At 41.3% G+C, this 23,444-nt stretch overlaps 1 protein-coding gene across 2 annotated transcripts in view; it reads left to right on the forward strand.

Annotated features, from left to right (window-relative positions):
- SPEF2 (sperm flagellar 2) overlaps nt 1-23,444 on the forward strand; it is a 237,957-nt gene that overhangs the window by 208,791 nt on the left and 5,722 nt on the right. For both annotated transcript variants that reach the window (XM_082264268.1, XM_082264269.1), the window contains exons 32-35: nt 1,034-1,216; nt 10,883-10,975; nt 12,906-13,079; nt 15,158-15,352. In XM_082264268.1, coding sequence (XP_082120394.1) covers nt 1,034-1,216; nt 10,883-10,975; nt 12,906-13,079; nt 15,158-15,352 — 645 coding nt within the window. The remainder of the gene's footprint in view (nt 1-1,033; nt 1,217-10,882; nt 10,976-12,905; nt 13,080-15,157; nt 15,353-23,444) is intronic.

Genomic DNA, 23,444 nt, shown 5'->3' on the forward strand with positions numbered 1-23,444 from the left:
GGTTTACATGCTCCCCCATACTTCAAAGAACCTCGTATTTTCTCTGCTGCAGAGAAGTCAAGAAAAAGTGGCTTTAGTGTAAACTTGTTGCTGTGCCCTGTGGTGGTCAAAGCACAGGTTTGCTTTAAAGCAATATTAAAGGTTATTTATTTTTTTAAAATTGCAAACATCCTATACTTACCTACTCAATGGTTTTGCACAAAACAGACCGATCCTCCTCTTCTTAGGTCCTGCACTGTCGCTCCTGGCTCCTATTTCCTTGGTGCCTCAATAGCAAGCTGCTTGGTATGGGGGCACTTGTAAGTGCTTGCCCCTGAGCTCTGCTCTGCGTGTCCATAAGACACACAGAATGGGGTTCAATAGGCTCAAGTAAGTATCGAGGAGGCTGCGGGGGGGGGGGGGAGCTGCATATGGAAGGTTTTTTACCTTAATGCATAGAATGCATGAAAGTCCAAAAAACCTTTAACCTTCCACTTTAAAGACCTTGTTTCTGTATATAGTATATGTAAATGGAGGAATGCAAATTTTGGACATTACATATGCAGGCTCTGCTTCTTCCTTAGTAGTGATGCACAGTGGTCGTGTTTTACAGTTCTTCTCTCAATAAAATTCTAACATAAGGATCTTACTTATTGAAATGATGTCCTTAATTTTTTACATTTATCTCCACAACTGTTGATCAGATGTGAGTGTTTGCAATTGAAAAAAGAGACCCAAAAGAGGGAGGGAAATTTACAAATCTGTTTATATAACATAATAGAGGAGTTACAGTATGGTACAGTGAGCATGGGAAAAATTGAAGAACGTAAGTATTTGTTATTCTTTTACCTTACTGACAGGTGGTGCTTAAATCTCCATTTGCAGGTTTTTGGTTTCCCATTACCTCCTTTTATTTACAGAGCTAAACAGCTCAAGCTGAGCAAAGACTCTCTTTAGATAACCCATAGCCTTGTAAATCCCTTTTCATATATTAAATGTTTAATGTATATGTCTTGTATATAGTATATTGTTAATTGCAAACTTTACATTCTAGATACTTGAAATAACCTCAGCCCTGTCACTGGGCTCAGACATGATGAACTGGCGTAAGTTCCTGTTAGCTGCATCCTTACCTTGGCCGTACCCCTCATTGCTCCAACTTCTGGAGACACTGCAGAGATTTCAGGCTACAGATCCTGATATGTGTGGTGTAGTCGATGAAGAAACTTACAATCAGGTAATTTGTATTCATGGTGATTGGTTATAATTGCATTTGTCATGGTGCTACTGATAGTTTTAAAGAGGCTTTTCTATAAAATTAGGGTCCTTGTTCTGTTTATATGGATATTGTGGGTGGAAAGGACTCTTTGGTGTTAATTCATAGAAAGGGTTGAGGCATAAACCCAGTTTATGTTTAAAAAGTAACTCTAGTTAGAACATTTACCTACATTTTTGTCTGCTTAGACATTTTATTGTGTTCTTGGGGTCTGTCCTCCATGATATGTAACTTTTAGTTGAAACAATATGACAAAATTTTATTTTAATTGTAATCTCTGTATGATCGGTTACCTGATACTTGTCTGAACTCCTGAAACATGGGACTGTTAGAGCCCTGATAACCCAGCAAAAGATTTAAGGAATTGCTCATCTTTAGTAGCTTTTTTTTTCCTTGATAAGTGATAGGTTAAGTTTTATGATTTAGATTAATAGATTAATGTTCAAGGTTATGTTGTAAAGTTAGGGTTAAATTACAGCTCCATACCTGAGTGATTTCTGTGGAAGCAAAGAATCACTGTAGTAGTCATCGATGCTCCACTTCCACAGCAGTCCCATAGGCATGAAACATATATACTCACATTGGTCCATGCTGGACTAATGTAACTATTAGACATGGGCCGAACACCCCCCTGTTCGATTCTCAGCAGAACTCCTGAACGGGGGGAAAGTTCTAACCCGAACAGCAAACCCTATTAAAGTCTATCGGAGCTGAACAGAAAAAAGTGCCCATTTTAAAGGCTTATATGCAAGTAATTGGCCATAAAAGGGGTATAGGGGTCCAAATACTGCCCTGGTGGACATGTATCAATGCAAAAATATTTTTTAAAAACAATTGTTTTTTCAGGAGCACTGATTTTTATTATGCTTAAAGTGCAGCATTAAAAATGAATAAATTCTTTAAATATAGTGGCTGGGAGGGTCTCCCTAAAGTGCCTGTAAAGTGGTGCATCTGTAGCATGCATAAAACATGCTACAACAAAAATTACATTTCTAAAGAAATAAAAACAAGTCAAATCCCATTTAAAAAGACTCGCGGTTACAATTGCCGGCACCCGGCTATTGAAAAAATAAAGACAAAAATGGTGTGCCCCCCCCCCCTAAAATCCATAACAGACCCTTATCTGGGCATGCAGCCTGGCAGGTCAGGAAGAGGAAGGGGAGCCCCCCCCCCCCCAAAAACACTTTCTCTCCATGTTGATGGGGACAAGGGCCTCATCCCCACAACAGTGTCCGGTGGTTGTGGGGGTCTGCGGGCGGGGGGCTTATTAGAATCTGGAAGCGGCCCCCTAAGACCCCCCCCCCCCCCACTATGTGAATGAGTATCGGTACCCATTCACCAAAAAAAAAAAAAGCCAAAAAAACACAGAGACAAGCTTTTGACAAATCCTTTATTAAAAAATAAAAAAATAGTGTCCCCCGTTGTAAATCTATCGTCAATCACGCCGCCCACCGAGCTGGGTGGCCTTCTGGGATGGCCTCCCGCTAAATGCCTCTTCTCCAGGTGACAATCCCAGGTGGCCCCGCCCCTTAACCATATAAGAAATGTCAAAGCGGAGAGAAGGCATTCGGTGGGAGGCCGTCCCAGAAGGCGGAGCATTTTTTTTTTTTCCTAAAGGATTTGTCAAAAACTTGTCTCTTGTTTTTATTACTTTGTACATTTTTTGATGAATATGTAGGGGAACTATGTACCCAATACTCATTCACATGGGGGTCGGGCTGGGATCTGGGGGCCCCTTCCAATTCCTGAAAAGCCCCCACCCGCAGACCCCCACAAGCACTGGCCACGGTTATGGGGATGAGGCCCTTGTCTCCATCAACATGGGGACAAGGTGTTTTGGGGTGGAGGGAGCATGTGGCCTGGTATGGTTCAGGATAGGGGGCGCTTGCACGTCGCCCCCCCCCCTTCCCTTCTTGACCCGGATAAGGGTCTGGTATGAATTTTTTTTTGGCATGGGGTTTCCCTCCAAAATTTATACCAGACTCGAAGGACCTGGTATGGACTGGGTAGGGGACCCCACGCCGTTCTTTTTCTTTATTTTGTAACTGGCACTTTTTTTTTATTTTTCAGCTGTCAGCGGGAAAACCTATTGACAGCTAATAACTCATCGATTGTTAAGGACGCCGTGGCCGGCTTCCCGGCCCTGCTCCTTAACAATTTAGTTTACACTGCGCCTTGATTGGGCAAAGATTTGCCTAATCAGGGTGCAGAATGCACTGTGCAGCACTCAGGGTGTTCGTTTGGGCGAACACCCTGCAAATGGGGTGTTCGACGAATGGCCGAACAGGCAAATGTTCGGCCCGAACTCATGCTCAGGCCGAACAGGCAAATGTTCAGCCCGAACTCATGCTCAGGCCAAACCGTTCACCCATCCTTAGTAACTATGCAATAAAAAAAAGTTTTGCTTTAAGAGTTACATAGTTACATAGTTGGTGAAGTTGAATAAAGACAAAAGTCCATCCAGTTCAACCTGTGTAGATGTGTGTGGCTGTAATCATCTTGCATACCCCTGAATGTTCTGATCCTTGAGATGTACGTCTAAGAGTCTTTTGAAAGCCACCATACTACCCACAGAAACTACCTCATGTGGTAGAGAATTCCACAATCTTGTAGCCCTAACAGTAAAGAACCCCCCACGTTGCCTGAGGTTAAAACGCTTCTCCTCTAATCGCATTGTATGCCCCCGAGTTCTCATGCAATCCCTTCGACTGAACAGCTTTTTTTCTAAGCCTAGATCCCCATTTAGATATTTAAAAATTGCTATCATGTCCCCCCTCAGGCATCTCTTCTCCAGGGAGAATAAATCAAGCGATTGCAGACGCTCCTCATAATCAAGGTCCTCCAATCCCCTAATTAGTTTAGTTGCCCTTCTCTGGACTCTCTCCAGCTCCAACACATCCCTTCTGAGGACTGGTGACCAGAACTGGGCCGAATACTCCAGATGAGGTCGGACCAGAGTTTTATAAAGTGGAAGGATTATAGTCTTATCTCTGGAATACATCCCTTTCTTTATGCATGCTAATATTCTGCTAGCCTTGGCAGCTGCCGCTTGACATTGCATGCTGTTGCCTAGTCTATCATCAACCAAGACTCCCAGATCCTTCTCCATTTTTGATTCTCCCAAGGGTTCCCCTCCTAACGTGTATTGTGCTTTTATGTTTCTAGTCCCCAAGTGTAAAACCTTACATTTCTCCACGTTAAACCTCATTTGCCATGTCTTTGCCCACTCCGTTATTTTGTCCAGGTCATTCTGTAGGATATCTGCTTCATGCTGTGCTGTTATTGCCCTGCCTAATTTTGTGTCATCTGCAAAAACTGATATTGAACTACTGATCCCGTCCTCAATGCTGTTTATGAATAAATTGAACAAGGTTGGTCCTAGGACTGAGCCTTGGGGGACCCCGCTTACTACCTCAGACCAGTCTGAGTACGCGCTGTTTATTACCACCCTTTGGACACGCCCTTTTAGCCAGTTCCGTATCCAAGAGCAAACCCTGCTGTCGATACCTGCAGACCTTATTTTATAAATTAAGCGCTTATGGGGAACTGTATCAAACGCCTTAGCAAAATCTAGGTACACCACATCCACTGGTCTGCCCCTATCTAGCTCACAGCTCACCTCCTCGTAGAATGTTAAGAGATTGGTTTGACAAGAACGCCCATTTGTAAACCCGTGCTGGTTACTACTGATGATGCTGTTGTCCTTAGCAAACTCTACGATATAGTCCCTTATCATCCCCTCCAGAAGTTTACATACTACTGATGTCAGACTGACAGGCCTATAATTTCCCGGTATATGCCTCTGACCCTTTTTGAATATCCGAATCACATTAGCTTTCCTCCACTCCCCTGGTACATCTCCTGTCCTAATACTGTCCGCAAAGATCAGGAACAGTGGTCTGGATATAACCTTACTGAGTTCCTTGAGTACTCTCGGATGTACGCCATCCGGGCCTGGTGATTTGTTTGTGTTGAGTTTATCCAGCCTTTCCCTGATTTCACCCTCTGTTAGCCATAGTGGCAAGTCCTGTGTATTACTACTAACCATACAGTCATGGTCAGTGTACCCCTCCGATTCCTGTGTAAAGACTGATGAGAAAAAAGCATTCAGCACGGTTGCTTTTTCAGTGTCCTCTGTAACCATCCTCCCATCATTGTTAATTATGTGTGCAATATGCTCTGCCCTAGTTTTTTTGCTGTTGATATACTTAAAGAATTTCTTTGGGTTTTTTTTGCTATCCTCCGCTATTTGTCTCTCAAAGTCTATTTTAGCCATCTTGATTTTGTGTTTACACTTCCTATTTGCCTCCTTGTATTGGTCGAAAGCCAATACTGTGCCCTCTGATTTATATTTCCTGAAGGCCAATTTTTTTCCCCTAATAAGTTTTTTAACGCTCCGGTTTAGCCAGCCAGGTTTGGCTTTGTCCCTTCTAAATTTATTTCCCATAGGAATGCACTGCAAGATGCCTTTGCTTAATATGTTCCTAAAACATTCCCATTTTTCCTCTGTGGTCAGGGATCCCAGGGTTCGGTCCCAGTTTACCCTTTCCATCAACAAGTATAATTTTGGAAAGTTTGCCCTTCTGAAGTTAAGGGTTCTTATGTTCCCCACTTGCCTTGCTATATTGTTATTTACGCTAAATGTGATCATCCTGTGATCGCTAGAGCCCAGGTTGTCCTGGACTCCTACCTCCGAGATTAGGTCTGGGTCATTAGTGATCAATAGATCCAGGATTGTGTTTTCTCTGGTAGGGGAATCCACCAACTGTGACATGTAATTATCCTGTAAGGTTTCCGTGAATTGACGGCCCTTATGTGAGTGTGTAGTCCCCTCTCCCCAGTCAATGTCGGGATAATTAAAGTCCCCCAATATGATGACTGATCCTAGCTTTGCCACTTTACCCAAAAGTGCTAAAAATTCCAGCTCTACCTCCTCCCCTTGTTTAGGTGGCCTATAGCAAACCCCCACAATTACTTTTCCCTTTTCTCCTTCCCTATGGAGTTCTACCCACACGGATTCTAACTCCATACTCATCCCTTCCGTAATGTCACTCCTCTCTATCACCCTTACATTATTCTTGACGTAGAGACATACCCCTCCCCCTCTTTTTCCTACCCTGTCCTTCCGGTACACTGAATACCCTTGGATATTTGCCAGCCAGTCATGTGAGGGGTCGAACCAAGTCTCCGTTATTCCCACTAGGTCTATGTCCTCCTCATGTACTAACATTTCCAACTCATCCATTTTATTAGCTAGGCTCCTGGCATTAGCATATACCCCTCTTAGTTTTACGGAAGTTAAACGTGATTGGTTATGTTTATTCCTGTTTGGTCCGCGGTTCTCCCGCACAGACCTACCAATAGACGTTGTGGACCTACTGTCGCTGCTGACCCTACAACTGCCTTCAGTCCTTTGCTCCCTCCTAACTGACTCTACTTCTGAGCCCTCCCCCCCATCTCCTAGTTTAAAAGCTCCTCCAACTTGGTGGCCATCTTTCTCCCCAAAAGAGCTGTACCGCCCCCATTAAGGTGCAGCCCATTCTTACTAAAGAGCCGGTAGCCGACTGAGAAGTCAGCCCAGTTCTCCAGGAACCCAAACCCCTCCTTCCTACACCAATTCCTCAGCCACTTGTTAAGTTCCTTAATCTCCTTCTGCCTCTCCTGTGTGGCTCGAGGTACAGGCAGTATTTCAGAGAAAACCACCTTGGAGGTCCTTTTCCTCAATCTATTACCTAAGTCCCTGAAATCGTTCTTAAGGATCCTCCACCTACCTTTATCTTTGTCATTAGTGCCCACATGCACCATGACCGCTGGGTCATCCCCAGCCCCGCACAACAATCTGTCTGCCAGATCTGCGATATGCCGAACGCGGGCGCCCGGTAAACAACATACTGTTCGGTTCACGAGATCTTTTTTACAGATTGCCCTCTCTGTCCTCTTGATAATTGAGTCCCCCACTACCACAACCTTTCTAACCTTTCCTGAGTTACGGCCCCCCTTCTTCCTGGAGCCGACCCCCCCCTGGCAGCTGGGGGAGGGCGCATGCTCCAGCACTGCCACCCCTGAGTTGAAAGTTAGGTTCAATGAGTTAAGGGTTCATTTGTCTTAGCTTACGGGTTAGGGTTTTAAAGATGAGCAAATGGTCAAAAATTCACTCCACTGCCAACTCACTCCAGCAGAACAACTCCACTGTGCTGTTGAGCTATTAGCCATTTCAAAGTAAAAATATTATCAAGAAGTACAGATTTTTTCTTAGAACAGAATGTTTAGTGTATTGAGCTCCTGGAACTAAAACAGCAATTTTTTTTTTTTTTTTTTTTTAGTACACAGAGTTTAGATATAGATATAAGCTCCTGGGTCTAAAACAGCAACATCTTTTGCATAAGAAAAGCTCCATGTCTTCTGAATAACTGCAGTTTTGGTAAAATTCAATAGCTCCTAGAACTAAAACGGCATGCTTTTTTTGTAGAAACAGACCTCAATATTTCCCAAAGGGCAGCTTTTAAGATTATATCTTTTTATTAATAAAAAGAAATGTTATAAAATACAACACAAAGTACAGTCATGAACTCATGAAACAAGTAATTCTTAGGTCCCTTTCACATCTGGCAATTTGGGATTCCAAATCGATCTGCAATCGTGGCCAAATGCTCTACGCGTGTTTGGGTGCCTTTTATTTTTAATGGTACCTAAACGCGGTGTGGTTTTGCCATGATTGAATCTCTCAGCAATCACAGCAAACTGCATGTTGCCAAAAAGAAGCTCCTGTTTCTTTTTGGGTGAAAAACTTTGCTTTAGTCTGTTCGAGAAAAAATAAAAGTCAGCAGCTAGACATACTGTGTCTGCTGAAATTTTAAAAAAGGACACTCACCTGTCCAGGAATCCGGCACCATGCTCACCCGGGCCAATTCTTCACCCGTCTTAGAGACCCTGGTGCTAGCATGTTTACCTTGGAAAGCCAAATCCCTGCGGCTTCACAGCCGGCTACCCATTGCCCATGAGCGAGCTGCCCTGTTCTATGTGAATAGTCCCGCAGTTTTCTGGGACCTATGACATGTCCCAGAAGGTTACAGGCAGCGAGGGGGGTAAACTTCCAGTGGAATTGCTGCAGTGATTCAACCAAAAGTGAGAGAAGGTGCCTATCAAATCCAGGTACCCCCTTCTCCCCCCAAAAAAGTGCCAAAAGTAGAAGAGTTGCTCTTTTAGAAGGAACTGAGTTCTGGGTGCTGTGCCAAAACAGGCAGCCAAAGGGCAAAAGAGCAGTCACCAGTATTGCTCGTGATCTCTCTGCAGCTGAATTTTCCCTGTTACTAACTTTTTACTAATATTTTTCTCTGTTTGTGGAGGCGGCCATCTTGGTAGAGGCGGGTCTTTGCTTCCTCACGTCTGAGCCTCCAACAAGGAGAACAGTGAGCAGTACAATAGTGACATTATCAAATCTGAAACTAGCATCAGAGGCAACAGTGCCTTGGATCTCACACTGAAAAAATACAGCTATATGAATGTGGGCACAGGAGTGCCTAGGCACCGCAACATAGCAGGAAATGCACTGTTATATTTCAGAAATATTTCAAGACAAAGAGTATGTTTTTCAGGGTACTGCGCCTGCTTAGAAATAATAAACACATCCAGATGTCCCCTATAACAAATATTCACTTTTCAGCTCTACTTAATGTCCATGAAATCTGTTGTGCGCATTGTGTTCTGACTTGTGTTGATCAGTGTGCTCACTCCTAGGATCAGGTAAACGATTAGGGCAGGTTTGAGGTCAATAGGTTTTCTTTTAAAAAATTACATTACTTTTTAGAAGCTAAACTTTTGCACCAAATAAGAAATTATCTTCATTTTGTCATGTTACAACCAAAAAAGTACATGCATTTTATTGGGATTTTATGTGATAGACCAACACAGAGTGACACATAATTGTGAACTGGAAGGAAAATTATAAATGGTTTTCAAAACATTTTAAAATAAATATCTGAAAAGTGTGGCGTGCATTTATATTCAGTCCTCTTAACTCTGATACCCCTAACTAAAATCTAGTGGACCCAATTGCCTTCAGAAGTCACCTAATTAGTAAATAGAGTCCACCTGTGTGTGTAATTTAATCTCAGTATAAATACAACTGTTCTGTGAAGCCTTCAGAAGTTTGTTAAAGAACCTTAGTGAACAAACAGCATCAAGGACAAGGAACACACCAGACAGGTCAGGGAAAAGCTGTTGAGAAGTTTAAAGCAGGGTTAGGTTATAAAAAAATATCTCAAGCTTTGAACATCTTACGGAGCACTGCTCAATCCATCATCCGACAATGGAAAGAGTATGGCACAACTGCAAACCAACCAAGACATGGCCCTCCACCGAAACTGACAGGCCGTCAAGGAGAGCATTAATCAGAGAAGCGGCCAGGAGGCCCATGGTAACTCTGGAGGAGCTGCAGAGATCCACAGCTCAGGTGGGAGAATCTGTCTACAGGACAACTATTAGTCGTGCACTCCACAAATCTGGCCTTTATGGAAGAGTGACAAGAAGAAAGCGTTTGTTGAAAGAAAGCCATAAGAAATCCTGTTATTAGTTTGCGAGAAGTCATGTGGGGGACACAGCAAACATGTGGAAGAAGATGCTATGGTGAGATAAGACAAAAATTGGAACTTTATGGCCTAAAAGTGTGGCAGAAAACTAACACTGCACATCGCCCTGAACACACCATCCCCACCTTGAAACATGGAGCACCATGTTGTGGGGATGCTTTTTTCAGCAGGGACAGAGAAGCTGGTCAGAGTTGATGGGAAGATGGATTTATTATTACAGGGCAATCTTAGAAGAAAACCTGTTAAAGTCTGTAAAAGACTTCAGACAGGGGCGGAGGTTTACCTTCCAGCAGGACAACGACCCTAAAAGTACAGCCAGAGCTACAATGGAATGGTTTAGATCAAAGCATATTCATGTGTTAGAATGGCCCAGTCAGAGTCCAGACCTAAATCCAATTGAGAATCTGTGGCAAGACTTGAAAATTGCTGTTCACAGACGATCTCCATCCAATCTGACAGAACTTGAGCTATTTTGCAAAGAAAAATGGGCAAAAATGTCACTCTCTAAATGTGCAAAGCTGGTAGAGACATCCCCAAAAAGATTCGCAGCTGTATTTGCAGTGAAGGGTGGTTCTACAAAATATAGACTCAGGGGGGATAAATATAAATGCACACCACACTTTTCAGATATTTATAAACAATCTTGAAAACCATTTATAATTTTCCTTCCACTTCACAATTATGTGCCACTTATTATGTGTGTTGGTCTATCACATAAAATCTTAATAAAATACATTTGCATTTTTGGTTGTAACATGACAAAATGTGGAAAATGTCAAGGGGTATGAATACTTTTTCAAGGCACTGTATATTAAAAGTGAAAATGAATCAGTTTTGGATGTGCTTACTATTGAACAGCTATGCTACACATTGGAGGTGTTTATTCATAGACTTCTAAATCATATATAAGGGGGTTTTTAGTGTGTTTGGTTCTCCTCACTGTAACCAAAAGTGCTGTTCTGAAGATACATTTCAGATACATTTCATGGAAACATTAATAACATTTTATATTAAAACATGTTTTCTTTTTTCCAAAAAGGTTGAGCTGTGGTTTACATGTAAAAGTCAAGAAATGGTTCCTGAAGACCCAACAGAACCTCTGCCCTTTAATAGGCTAGAACATCTCATAAAGGTATATTATTTAATTGAAGCTGCACTTATAAATACATTGATGGCAGAACAGCGGAGCTGGGTCTTATCCTACAGCAAGAGATAAAAAAAGGCTTTTTCACACCCGGTGGTATAGGAGCGAGAAGAAGTCATTCCAAACAGTGAATCTCTTGGTCATGAAATATTTTGAATTAAAGAGGTTGTAACCCTCAGACATAAAATATGAACAAAGCATATCCAACTATAGTGTGTCCCAATTGAGAGCACTAAGTGTATTTTCTGTCTGCTGCTTTGTTCCTCTGCTATCAGCACGGGTCACTTCTGACAAGTTTTCCTGACACCAAGAGAAAAATGGTGACAGGGGAAGGATCTCTAGCTGATGTGACAGCCTCAGCTCTGTTCTTGTTTGCTGTGTGAAGGGGCGGGGTGTCCTTTTCCTCCATTCAGCTCTCAGAGCTCTCCATACTGAGTGTAATTTCAGCTCTCTACCCTCTGGATTCTCAGACAAGCTCAGACAAGCTTTAAAAATTCAGCACTTTCCACTGATATAGAGAAGAGAATACTGCTGATTGATAGGTACAACTTATGTAGGAGGGTTTTTTGCATCTCTGTGTGGTTTACAACCACTTTTAATGTCCTGCCTGAGGACAAATACAAAAAGGTGCCTGCTTTTAAAAGTTTAAAAATCCTCCCTTGTATGCTTCTCTGAATCTACGTAAATGCACTTTGAAGAGGGGATTCACCTTTTGTTGCATTTGTGACAGTATACATTATGATACTGTATATATGTTTTTAACCACTTGCCAGCCACTAATAGTAGATGTGGTATTTAGGCCAATCACAGCACCCTGTACCATGTGATTAACTGTAGCCAATCCTAGCATCCCAATAGTAAGCAAGCTGTCATGAATGAAAGCCATTCATGGCAGCTAAAACTATTGCTGAGAACAATGATCATCACTGTTATAAGCAATATTAGTTAACCCCCCTCCTCCCCCACCACCCCCAAGAGAAGAACAGAGTCACTATGGTGACACTGAACTACTCCGATGACAGGATGGGAAAAAAATTGCAAAAAAAGGAAAAAAAAATTTAAAAAATGTTAATTTTTTTTGTTCATACTGTCACCAGTCAGTATCCCTGACCGCCACCGCACCAGTCATGCTGTACTGCACTGAGGACAGTATGTACTGTAAAAAAAATGTGAAAAAAAATTATATTTAATTTCTTTATTTTATTAAACATTGTGAAAATAAATTACAACTTCAAAAAAACTCACCATTGCTCTTACTAAATACCTTGGACTGTCTACTTTCCAAAAAAGGGTCATTTGGGGGGGGGGGGGTATTTATACTATACCCTGGCATTTTAGGGCTTAAAGAAATTAGATCAGTCGGATTCGGCATTGCCGAATTTGTACAGTGATCTGCGTGTCCGCGGCTCACTGTACAAGGACGGACAGGCAGGTAATTAGCCAATTTTGATTCTTTAGCCTAAAGTTTCATTTTAATCTTAGACCTTACTCTTACCCCAAGCCAAAAACCTCAGCCTAACTTCTAGCCCTACATTTTTAAATAGCTGCTAAAGCTAGAATTACCCTTTCCCCAAATGTAAAGGCTAGATATAATCCTGGTCCCGACAATAATTACAATGAAAATATTAGTGCCAATATTGAATGCTCATGAACTATTCTGTGCAAAAAAAATGTTGCCATTGACAGACAATATGTTAAATATGAGTGCTCCACGCTGAAAAAAAAATCTGCTAAACTGTGATCCTACAGCTTTCTTCCATACTCCGCTATCTACATAGAGAAGCTTACAGAAGCATATAACCCAGTGCTATACAGAGTACATAGATAAAGCAAATCAGTCTTTGTTCATACTAGGACCCATTTTGTAGAAAAGCCAATTATCCTTCCTTTTGAATTTTCTCATGTTTTCTGTTTTCAGTTTTTCTTTGACTTGTTCGCCAACCAGGAAACACAGCATGCTCAGCTTCACTATGTGGATATGTTGTTATACTTCGCCTCCCATCCAGATCCAACAGAGGGATTCTATAGAGCGCTGAGTGTAGTCACAGGAAAACCAATAGTGACTAAAACAGATGACAACTCACTTGTGAAGGTAGAGAACATAGGCTGTCCTATCATGCACCCTGTATGAAGCTCTTATTACACTTCTTGCAATTAATTATTTGTTCTTATATTAGAATTTGCTGTTTATTATATTGAGATTGTATCCTGGATTTCCCAGAGTATTTCCAAGTCTCTTTCTAATCATCTAAAGCCAACATTTATTTTTTTTTAGTTTTGCATATAGTGGGAAGGAGTTAGAACCTCTGTCAAGTTTCTATTGCTCTCTGTGTCCCCACCAGTGAATTCCATCCTCTTTATTTTCTCTGATGACCATTCTCATTGGGACAAAAATGATAATAATTTCAAAATGTTACAGTTGTCACTGAAACAGGAATAGAGGATACATCTTACAATGGGGACACTTGTGCCAATGATTTCTCCTCATTGCCAATCACTTCCAGTTGTGTTTCCAGGAAATTTCCCTATAGGACACAGATCATATTATAACCCTATGCTCTATACTAGGGATGCGCCATTACCATTTTTTTTACCATGAGTACAAGTACAAGTACTATCGTTTTTTTGTAGTACTTACCAATACCAATTACCGATACCTGCCTGCCAAAACAGTTTTGTTTACACTTCAGCTGTCAGCAATGGTACAAAGCATTGAAACGGTATTTACAAACGAAATGGGGTTTTTTTTGTTTGTTTTTTTTTTTTTTTTATTTTGTACTTTTTTTTAAAAGTAAAAGGTGTAAATATATGTTAAAGGTGTAAAAATATTCATTAAAAAAAGGAAACAAAAAAGTTTTAATTATTAATAGTTTATAAAATAGAAGAAAAAAAATCAGCAATTAATCAATATTAAATGGAAAAGGAGAATAAGGGATTAATTAAGAATGATTACTGATGAACTGATTACTGATCTGCAGATCGAAGTTTTTAGTTTTTCCATTTTTTTCCATTTCATCTGTAGGTGAATAAACAGAAAGGTCCAACAAGAAACAGTGTTTCTTTTTATCTTTCTGTCTTAGGCTGCATTCACATGTCAGCGTTTGGATCGCGGGCAGAACCGCCGCGGTTCCGCCCGCGATCCGGAGATTATTGCAAATCGCGGGACGCCTAGCGTTGCCCGTTGATTTGCAATAGCCCCCCAAACGCAGAGCGATGTTGCCGCGATTTCCGCCTGCCGAATCGCGGCAACATCACGCAAACAAAATCGCGGGACGCAATACGCTCCAAAGAAGTACAAGAGCTTCTTTGGAGCGTATTGCGTCCCGCGATTTTTTTTGCGCGATGTTGCCGCGATTCGGCAGGCGGAAATCGCGGCAACATCGCTCGGCGTTTGGGGGGCCATTGCAAATCAACGGGCAACGCTAGGCGTCCCGCGATTTGCATAAATCTCCGGATCGCGGGCGGAACCGCGGCGGTTCTGCCCGCGATCCAAACGCTGACATGTGAATGGAGCCTCAGACTGAATAATGTTGTTGAAAAATATTGCCTGGCTGCTTTTTTTTTTTTTTTGACAGCTTAAATTGCGAGACTTTGTTTACACTTCAGCTGTGAACTTGGAAATCCCACTGACAGCTGAATGGGTTATCGGTTGTAAAAACCCCGGTGGCCCCGTTCCTTAACAACAGACAATTGGCAGCTTTTTTATTTTTTACATTTCAGCTGTCAGTAGGGGAATCCCGCTGACAGCAAAAAGAATCAAACCTGAAAGTATCGGTTTCTGGCATTGGAGCGTTTTTATGGGTAGCGATACTTGTGCAAATGCTTAGTATCGGCACCAGTATTGGTGCAACTCTACTCTCTACTAAAACAAAATGTTTGGCTTTGCATACAAGTCCACTCCACTATAATGGTAAGCCCTGCCCTATAGTGTCAAATTCCCACATTTGAAGTAAAGGGGGAAGAGCTTTCAGCCACCACTGAGGATCATTTCATCCCACAATTCACTTTTGAACACATCTCTATAAATGCCTTCTTTTTTTTTTCCAAAGGGTTCCCTTTGCAGTTGTGAACCACTCTTTGCATTATATATAATTTTAATTTTTATTGTTTATAAATATACAGGTATAAAGTATTTTAAGCATTACAATTATGTACTTTTTTCACCTGCAGTCTGTTCCAAATATGGGTATTTTTGAAGATGGTAAAGTTGGGATTATGGGAAACGAGGATGACATGCTGAAAAACACAGAAGAGGTCACTGTCACCCTGCAGGAAATCCTGCAGGTGTTTGAGCATGGAGCTGGAGATGATGGGGAAAGTCATAGGTTTTACTCCCGCGAAAAAGAAGCAAGTAGTGATTACAAGGTTAGTAAAATGATTATATGAGTACAGTGCTGGCAATATTTTTTTTGAAAAACTAAAAAAAAAAGAAACACCAGCCAGTATTAAAAAAAAAAAAAAAAGGGAAAGCCCTGACTGCAGTACTCACACTCCTCCCCAGTGCTTTCCCCCTACAGCAATTATATTTGGACACTAGATGTTCTCATTCTTCTAATGGGGGGGGGGGTCATGGGGAGCTTTTCTGGTTCTGAACCCTGAGTTGGGCTTTTAAGAGACCTTAATTGGGCTTATGCAGTTGTATTTTTCAGTCTAATTACTGTAGCTGTGCAGGTTTGCTTATAAAATATTTATATTTTAACCTATAATGAACCTATAATTTTTTTTTTTCAAATATAAATTTTTATTCAGGAATATTCATACAAAAAAAAAACAAAATACAAACATTTACTTCAAAGTGAAATTTACAACGTTTTTTAACACATAATTTAATCTTCCTCTTCCACTTTTTACCTCTTATATTCCTACATTTTTTCTCTCTTCCCTCCCTCCCTCCCTCCCTCCCTATCAAAACCCAAAAAAAAAAAAAAAAACCCCATAAGTTTTCTCTCCTCCTCTCTCTCCCCCCCTCACCCCTCCATCCACAGCCAATGTTCAAGTGATCAAAGCAATCAATAAGTTTTTCCAGATTACTTTATCCTATTGTAAGTTGTTTCCCTTCTTCCGAGATTATGAATTGACTCCACTCCTCCCATATTTTCTTATATCTTCCCTGCCTATTCTGAGAGGATGCAATCATTTCCTCCATTCTCCTTATTTCCTCTACTCTATTTACCCATTCTCCTATCGAGGGGGGGTGTGCTTTTTTCCAGTTACTCGGTATACATGCCTTTGCTGCATTTATCAAAAATGGGACGATCGAGTTTTCATATCTCTTTGTCGGTATATCCGACAAGTGCAGCAGGAAAAGGGCTGGTTTTTCCTCTATTCTATTTTCAGTAAATTTCTGGATTACCTCCTTTACTCTTCCCCAAAAGGGTTTAACTTCTGTGCATGTCCAGAGAATATGGACTAGCGTGCCTATTTCTTTTTTACATCTCCAGCATTCACTGGTTTCTCTTGGATACCAATTATGCAATTTCTCAGGAGTAATATACCATCTCATCATGAACTTATAGTTCATCTCTTGAGTCTTGGTACATCTAGCTGGCTTAAAGGTTAGTCTCACTATTCTCTGTACCTGCCCTTCTGTTAACTCAAACCCTAGATCTTTCTCCCACTTTCCCACCCACTGAGGTTTAACTTGCTCTTCTGGTTCCATCAGTAAATCGTAGGAGATTGACAATGTACGCGATAGTTTCCCTGGTTCTACACATAGCTTTTCAAATTTTGTTAATGCTCTACTATACTTCTCTGAGCCCTGTATGGAATCCAGGAAATGATGTAGTTGCGCTGCTTGCCAAAAAGACAAGCTATACGCACTATCTCTCTCCAGCAATTCACTGATCGAAACCCAGTTATTTTGTATAAGAAATGATGAAGCCTGTTCCTGTTTCTTTTCTCTCGGCTGTATAAAGCTTCTGGAGTCTAAGCCCGGAGTAAACTGCGGATTCCCTAATATTGGAAATAAAGGTGATTCCTTCTTCGTTAGTTTACTATATATGCTCGGATGCGAGCATATCCGCAGTGTATTTCCTATTATTGGGTGATTTTTCAATTCCTTAGGTAACCACTGGTAGACCCATATCGCCCTCTTTAAGTCTATCTCTGTTTGAGTCTGTTCAATTTGTACCCAAAGTTTATTTTCTGAATGATGCCACCAATCCAATATCCTGCTCATATGTGCTGCAAGATAATAGACTCGGACATCTGGTACAGCCAGGCCCCCATTCTTTTTCGGTAGGGTTAAAGTTCTACGTGCTATGCGGGGTCTTTTATGGGCCCATATATACTTTACAAAAAGAGAGTGTATTGTCTTGAAAAACGCGCTTGGTATCTTAACTGGTAAGGCACGTAATAGATATAAAAATTTAGGTAGTACTATCATTTTTAATAAGTTGCATTTACCGAACCAAGAATGTAGCCCGCCATTCCACTGTTTAAGTAGTTTCCTAGTCATTTCCAAAAGTGGTGAAAAATTAAGGTCAAACACCTGTATTAACCTTGCTGGTATATAAGTCCCCAGGTATCTCACTGCGTCCTCCTTCCATTTAAAACCAAAACTGTCTCTTAATAGGTTAATTTGAGCTGTAGATAATCCTACGCCCATTGCTTCTGATTTTCCATAGTTAATCTTTAAATAAGACAAGTTGTTAAATTTTTTAAATTCCTGTAGGAGATTTGGCAGTGAGATACCCGGTTTAGTCAGGGAAAATAATATAAGCAGCTACTTTATATTGCACTTCTTTTACCTCTATCCCTTCAATATCCTGATTCAGTCTGACTCTGCACAGAAAAGGTTCCACCGTTAAGGCAAACAGGAGGGGTGACAGGGGACATCCCTGTCTAGTACCATTCCTTATTGGGAAAGCTTCTGATAATAACCCGTTGGCCTTTACTCTGGCTATCGGTTCCGTGTATACCCTAGTAATCTTCTCTAGCATATTTTTTCCTAATCCGATGTGTCTGAGTACGGAGAACAGAAACGGCCATCCCACTCTATCAAATGCCTTCTCTGCATCCGTACTCAGCACAACATAAGGGATCTTTTTTTCTTTTGCTACTTGCATCAAATTGAGGATTCTTGTTGTATTGTCTTTTGCCTCTCTAGATGGCATAAAGCCTACCTTATCTAGGTGTATTAATTTTGGAAGGAGTTCTGCCAATCTACTTGCCAAGATTTTAGTCAGTACTTTTAAATCCACATTTAATAGGGATATTGGCCTATAGCTGCCACATGCCGCTGGGTCTTTACCCTCTTTTAATATTAACGAGATATGAGCTGTAAGTGTATCTCTCGCTAGTTTCCCTTCCGGACCTGATGCATTATACAGCTTTGCCATATACGGTCCCAAAATATGGAACAGTACCTGGTAATATTGTACCGTTAGGCCGTCTGGGCCAGGCGCCTTCCCGGGATTCATGGCTCTAATTGCCTGTTTTATTTCCTCTAGTGTAATCTCGGCTTCCAGACTTTCCCGGTCCTCCTCCGAGAGTCTAGGCATCCGTGACTGTACCAGATACTGATCCATATCTTGCTGTTGAGGGGGTGTCTCCTGTAAATTATATAGAGAAGTATAATATATCTCAAATTCTTTCAATATTTGTTTTGGCAAAGTCTTTTTAATTCCCTCTCTTGATGTGATAGATGGTATATAGGATCTTTTCCTCTGCTCACGCACAGTTCTAGCCAGTACTTTCCCGCATTTATCACCCGCCTCATAATTTAACTTGCGGCATCTTTGTATGGCAGCTTTTGCTTTATACTGTAACAGGTCTGTTATCTGTTTCCTGACTAGTTTTAACTCGACCAAGGTTACATCTATTGGTCTTTGTTTATGTTCTATCTCTAGTTCTCTAAGTTTTCCCAAAAGCTGTGACAATTGCTCATTCCTTTCTTTTTTAATACGTGCTCCATGTTTTATAAGGAGTCCTCTCACAACTACCTTATGTGCCTCCCAGAGTATTCCCATCTTACAGTCTGGTTGTTCATTTATTTCAAAAAAACTTTTCATTTCTCTCTCAACTTCCCTTAATATCTCTTCCTTTTGTAGCAGACTTTCGTTTAGCCTCCAGAAGCTCCTCCCCTGTGCAGAGTTCACCACTAAATTATACAGCAAGGATATAGGTGCGTGGTCTGACCATGTGATACTACCTATACTTGTTTTTTGAACTGATTGTAATTGTGCATGTGGTATAAGAAAAAAATCAATTCTAGAATAAATCTTATGCGGCGTAGAAAAAAAAGTGTACTCTTTTTCAGAGGGATGTTGTAACCGCCATGCGTCTATAAGTTGAGCTTTATATAGTGTCTTTAAAATTTTTTTATTCCTTCCTGCTGAAAAAGTCGATGTCCCTGTAGATATATCCAATGCTGGTGTTAATGGGCAATTAAAATCTCCTCCCATAATTAACTGTCCCTCTGAGAACCTCATAGATTTCTCTATTACTTTAGCTATGAATCTTTCCTGTCTGCTATTGGGCGCATAAATTGTTGCTATTGTTATTTGTATTTCTCCTATTTTCCCCTTAACAAACAGAAATCTTCCTTCCGGGTCTTGCATTTTATCTTGAAAAGTCCAAGGGACAGAGTTTGCAATAAGTATGGAGACTCCTCTTGCTTTAGATTGTGTATAAGTGGAATGATATACATAAGGGAAATTTCTGTTTTTAAGAAAGGGTAATTTATCCGTCCTGAAATGCGTTTCTTGAATCAGCGCTATACTAGTATGTAACTGCTTTAGGTCAGATAATAGCATGTGTCTTTTTTCTGGTACATTGAGTCCCTTGACATTATATGATACCACCTTTATATTTTCCATCCTTAGCTCGTGGCGCAAAAACGAGCAAAAGGAGGAAGAGAGAGAGAGAGAGAGAGAGAAGAGAGAAAAAAAAAAAAGGGAAAACCCCCCCTCCACTTTTCCTAAACCCCCACCCCCCCTTTACCCCCCCTTCCTACGGGTTCGAGGGGGACGATCTCTACAAGAGAGCGGCCCTCTACCCCGTAGTTTCGGATAATAACAAAACTTATCCTTATTTCACACGGTCACTTTCGTGCCACTTGTGTGACTCTATAGATAGGGTCGTGCCCTGAAGTGATTCTCTGTGGACTCTCCTCCACCTCCTCCCGCCGTTTTTTATGTGCTCATTCTATCCTTATTTTATTCTAAGATTTACCGGAGTTTCCTTCTTTCCCTTCATAGTCTTCAATTTCCCCCAATAAGTAGAGGCCTTCCCTTCTCAATAAATTACCAAAGGACATTAAGATGTCTAAATTATGACCCTGGGGATAGGTGGGGAGGAAGTAGGTTTGAGAATAACCTCCCTCTTCCCTTCTCTCCCTTCCCCAACCATCCCTCCCCCCGATCCCCTAAGCGTCATTCATCACATAATAAGCATCACAACATTTTCAAATTCATTAATTCAATCCCCTCCTTCTTTCCTCCCCCCAATTGTGGGAAGGAAGGAGCTTAATCTATCAATCCCCCATAAAATTAGTGATTAGAGGAATAACTTCCATCATGCATTTCAAAATTGTGTAATAATAAAAAAAAAAAAAAGGGGGTTTAAAAAAAATAACCCCCTCCCAAAATCCCCCGTAAAATTAGTGATTAGAGGAATAACTTCCATCAAGAATTTCAAAATTGTGTAAAAAAAAAAAAAAAAAAAAAAAGGGGGAACCCCTCCCCAAAATCCCCTGAAAATTAGTGATTAGAGGAATAACTTCCATCATAGTTTCAAAATTGTGTAAAAAAAAAAAAAAAAAAAGGGGGTTTAAAAAAGATGACCCCCTCCCAAAATCCCCCGTAAAATTAGTGATTAGAGGAATAACTTCCATCAAGAATTTCAAAAATTGTGTAAAAAAAAAAAAAAAAAAAAGGGGGGAGATTATTAACCCTTAATTCCCATAAGGGGATCTCACTACAATCTCTTAATAGTTAAGTCTCTTTATCTTCTTTCTTCTCTTGATAGTATCTCTGATCTTTTCTCCCTTTGTTGAAGGTATGTTGGCGGTTTTTCACTGGGCAATCGGTTCAGCCAATTCACTATTTGAATAGGATCTGTTTCAATAAACCGGAAAAATGCCGTCCTGTCCTGATATGTCCTAAGGTTAAAGTACTGTCCGTTCCTACGGAATGTTACAGAGAATGGGAACCCCCACCTGTATGTACATCCTGCTTTTCTTGCCAGGTCTAGTAGCGGTTTCAAAAGAGTTCTTCTTCTCAATGTACCTCTGGCGATGTCTGCATATATCCTAACTAACCCTCCTTCCACTTTTATATCCTGGGATTCCCATGCCAGTCTTAAAATCCCTTCTTTATGTACGTAGTGAAATAGTCTGCAGATCACATCCCTTGGGCTTCTCTCATCCTTATTTCTGGGGCCAGTGGTTCTATGTATTCTTTCTATCTCCAGTTGTTCCGGATATTTGTCCTTCATGATCTGTTTAAAAATATCTTCCGCTACTTCTAATAATCTCTCTTTTCCCACCGTTTCAGGTATGCCTCTTATGCGTAGGTTATTACGTCTATTTCTGTTTTCTATCTCCTCCAATTGTAATTGTATCTTCTCGTCTATCTCCCTTTGTATGTCTCTTGTTAATTCCAATGATGTTACTCTCTCTTCAATATCTTTTCTGGCCTTTGATTCCTCCACTAAAGCTTGTGAGATATTTTGTATATCTTTCTTAATTTCCTGCATTTCTCTCTGATGTGCTTCCTCTATTTTATGCACCATCTGTTCTATGTCTATTTTAGTTGGTAGAGCTTGTAGTATAGCTTTTAACTCAGCGCTGCACTCCAAGCTCTGTGCATAATTACAAGATATTTCATTCTCCCTTTGACTCGTCTCCGGACTTTCCAGATAATTCTCTGAGGTAGGAGAGGTAGTCATAGAGCTCGGCACATCCCCTGACTCTGGGCTTGTTAGGGCACTGTTTCCACATCTTGCCATTTTTACTTCCCTTGGCGTTTTATGATTATTAGCAAAGTATTTATCTATTTCTCCTTCTGGTTTATTTATCTTGACTTTTATAGTGTTTTTCTTTCCTTTCCTTTTTTTAGTTAATGTCATGCTTTCCTTTTTAGTTCAATAACCAGTTCTCTCCCAGTTTCTAATAATTCCTCTAGGAGGCTTTATTTCAATAACACCAAGAGGCAAACAGATATCCGGCACAGAGGGGATGCAGTCCCTTTTTCTTCCTCTTTACCCGCTATGGATATCACAGTCTATGGCCATCCCACAAATAATGGAAATAGGTAGATATAGGTAGAAGATAAAAAAACAAAAAGGTATTATCTCACCCACGTTCAAAGCTGTCCTCTTTCGGTAGGTATACAGTCCTTTTTCTCTGGGGGAAACCCTTCACATTAAGGTGCTTAAAAAAATATAATGACCTGCAATAGGTGTCTTGTGCTTGTTCGGGCCGGCTTTTCAAAGTTTCCGTCCTTCATGGTTTCAGTGCTTATCTCCTCACCTATGAATTTTTAGCCATTCTGGCATCAAACCAGGAAGATCACCATCCGGGAGTCCCCCCTCCTTTCTCTGCAGTGCGGGAGCTCAAGAGACTGGTGTCCTATTTCCTCCTTCTACTCTCCTTGTCTTCTCCACACCGTTACCCCGGCGCGCTCCAGCAGCAAGGGGCTTGGCGGCGGAGACACCCAGCGGGAGGTCCGAGACACGTTCCCCTACCCGGTCGAGCCGCCCACGCTCCGAGCGGCGGGATCTGGCCGGGCTCCGTCTCTCTCTCCACGCACGGGACAGCTGCTCCTCTCTCCCCTCCCGAGGCACGAGCTGCTCGGATGTCGGCGGTTGGATCACAGCCAAGTTCCGGCTCTCTAGCTCCGCTGTTTTAGGGCGTCCTCGCGGCGTCTCTGTCAGCTCCGGCGGGAGAGGTGTTCAGCGAGGAGATACACAGCCCACACTCACATCCTCACTTCCGGGCACGCCCCCCTCCTGTGTCATGAACCTATAATTTACTTTATCCTGTCTGAACGATAACTGAGAGGAAGTCATAGGTGATTGTACATAAAATAAATAACAGAGGTCTGTACCATTTTACAAGGTCAAGTTCATCCTAAAACATTTATAAATGCCTATTTTTGAAGGTAAAAATAATGTGCATTTTTTTTTTCTTGGGAACCTGTACAGCATTGCACCCACAATCAGCAGATCGTGGGTACAATGTCAGGCTCTTGCAGACTGACCGTACCTCTGGGCAGGCAGTTACTGAAGTCCAGTAAGCTCAATGAACTATGAGAGCACTCACTAATGCCCTTGCAGTTCATTGAATACTACAAGCTGTCTGCCACAATGGCTGTTAGTAGTTTTAGTTCATTCATTTACAGAACTCTATGACTAAATATTGCAGCTGCATGGGCGGAGCCCTGCACGGCCGCATTGTTTTCAATTGTGACAGCGGGTGCAAACTCAGGAACTTTGAAACCGTTGTGCATTGTCT

This window comes from Pelophylax lessonae (assembly GCF_965119305.1).
Source record: "Pelophylax lessonae genome assembly, chromosome: 1".
Taxonomy (NCBI): domain Eukaryota; kingdom Metazoa; phylum Chordata; class Amphibia; order Anura; family Ranidae; genus Pelophylax; species Pelophylax lessonae.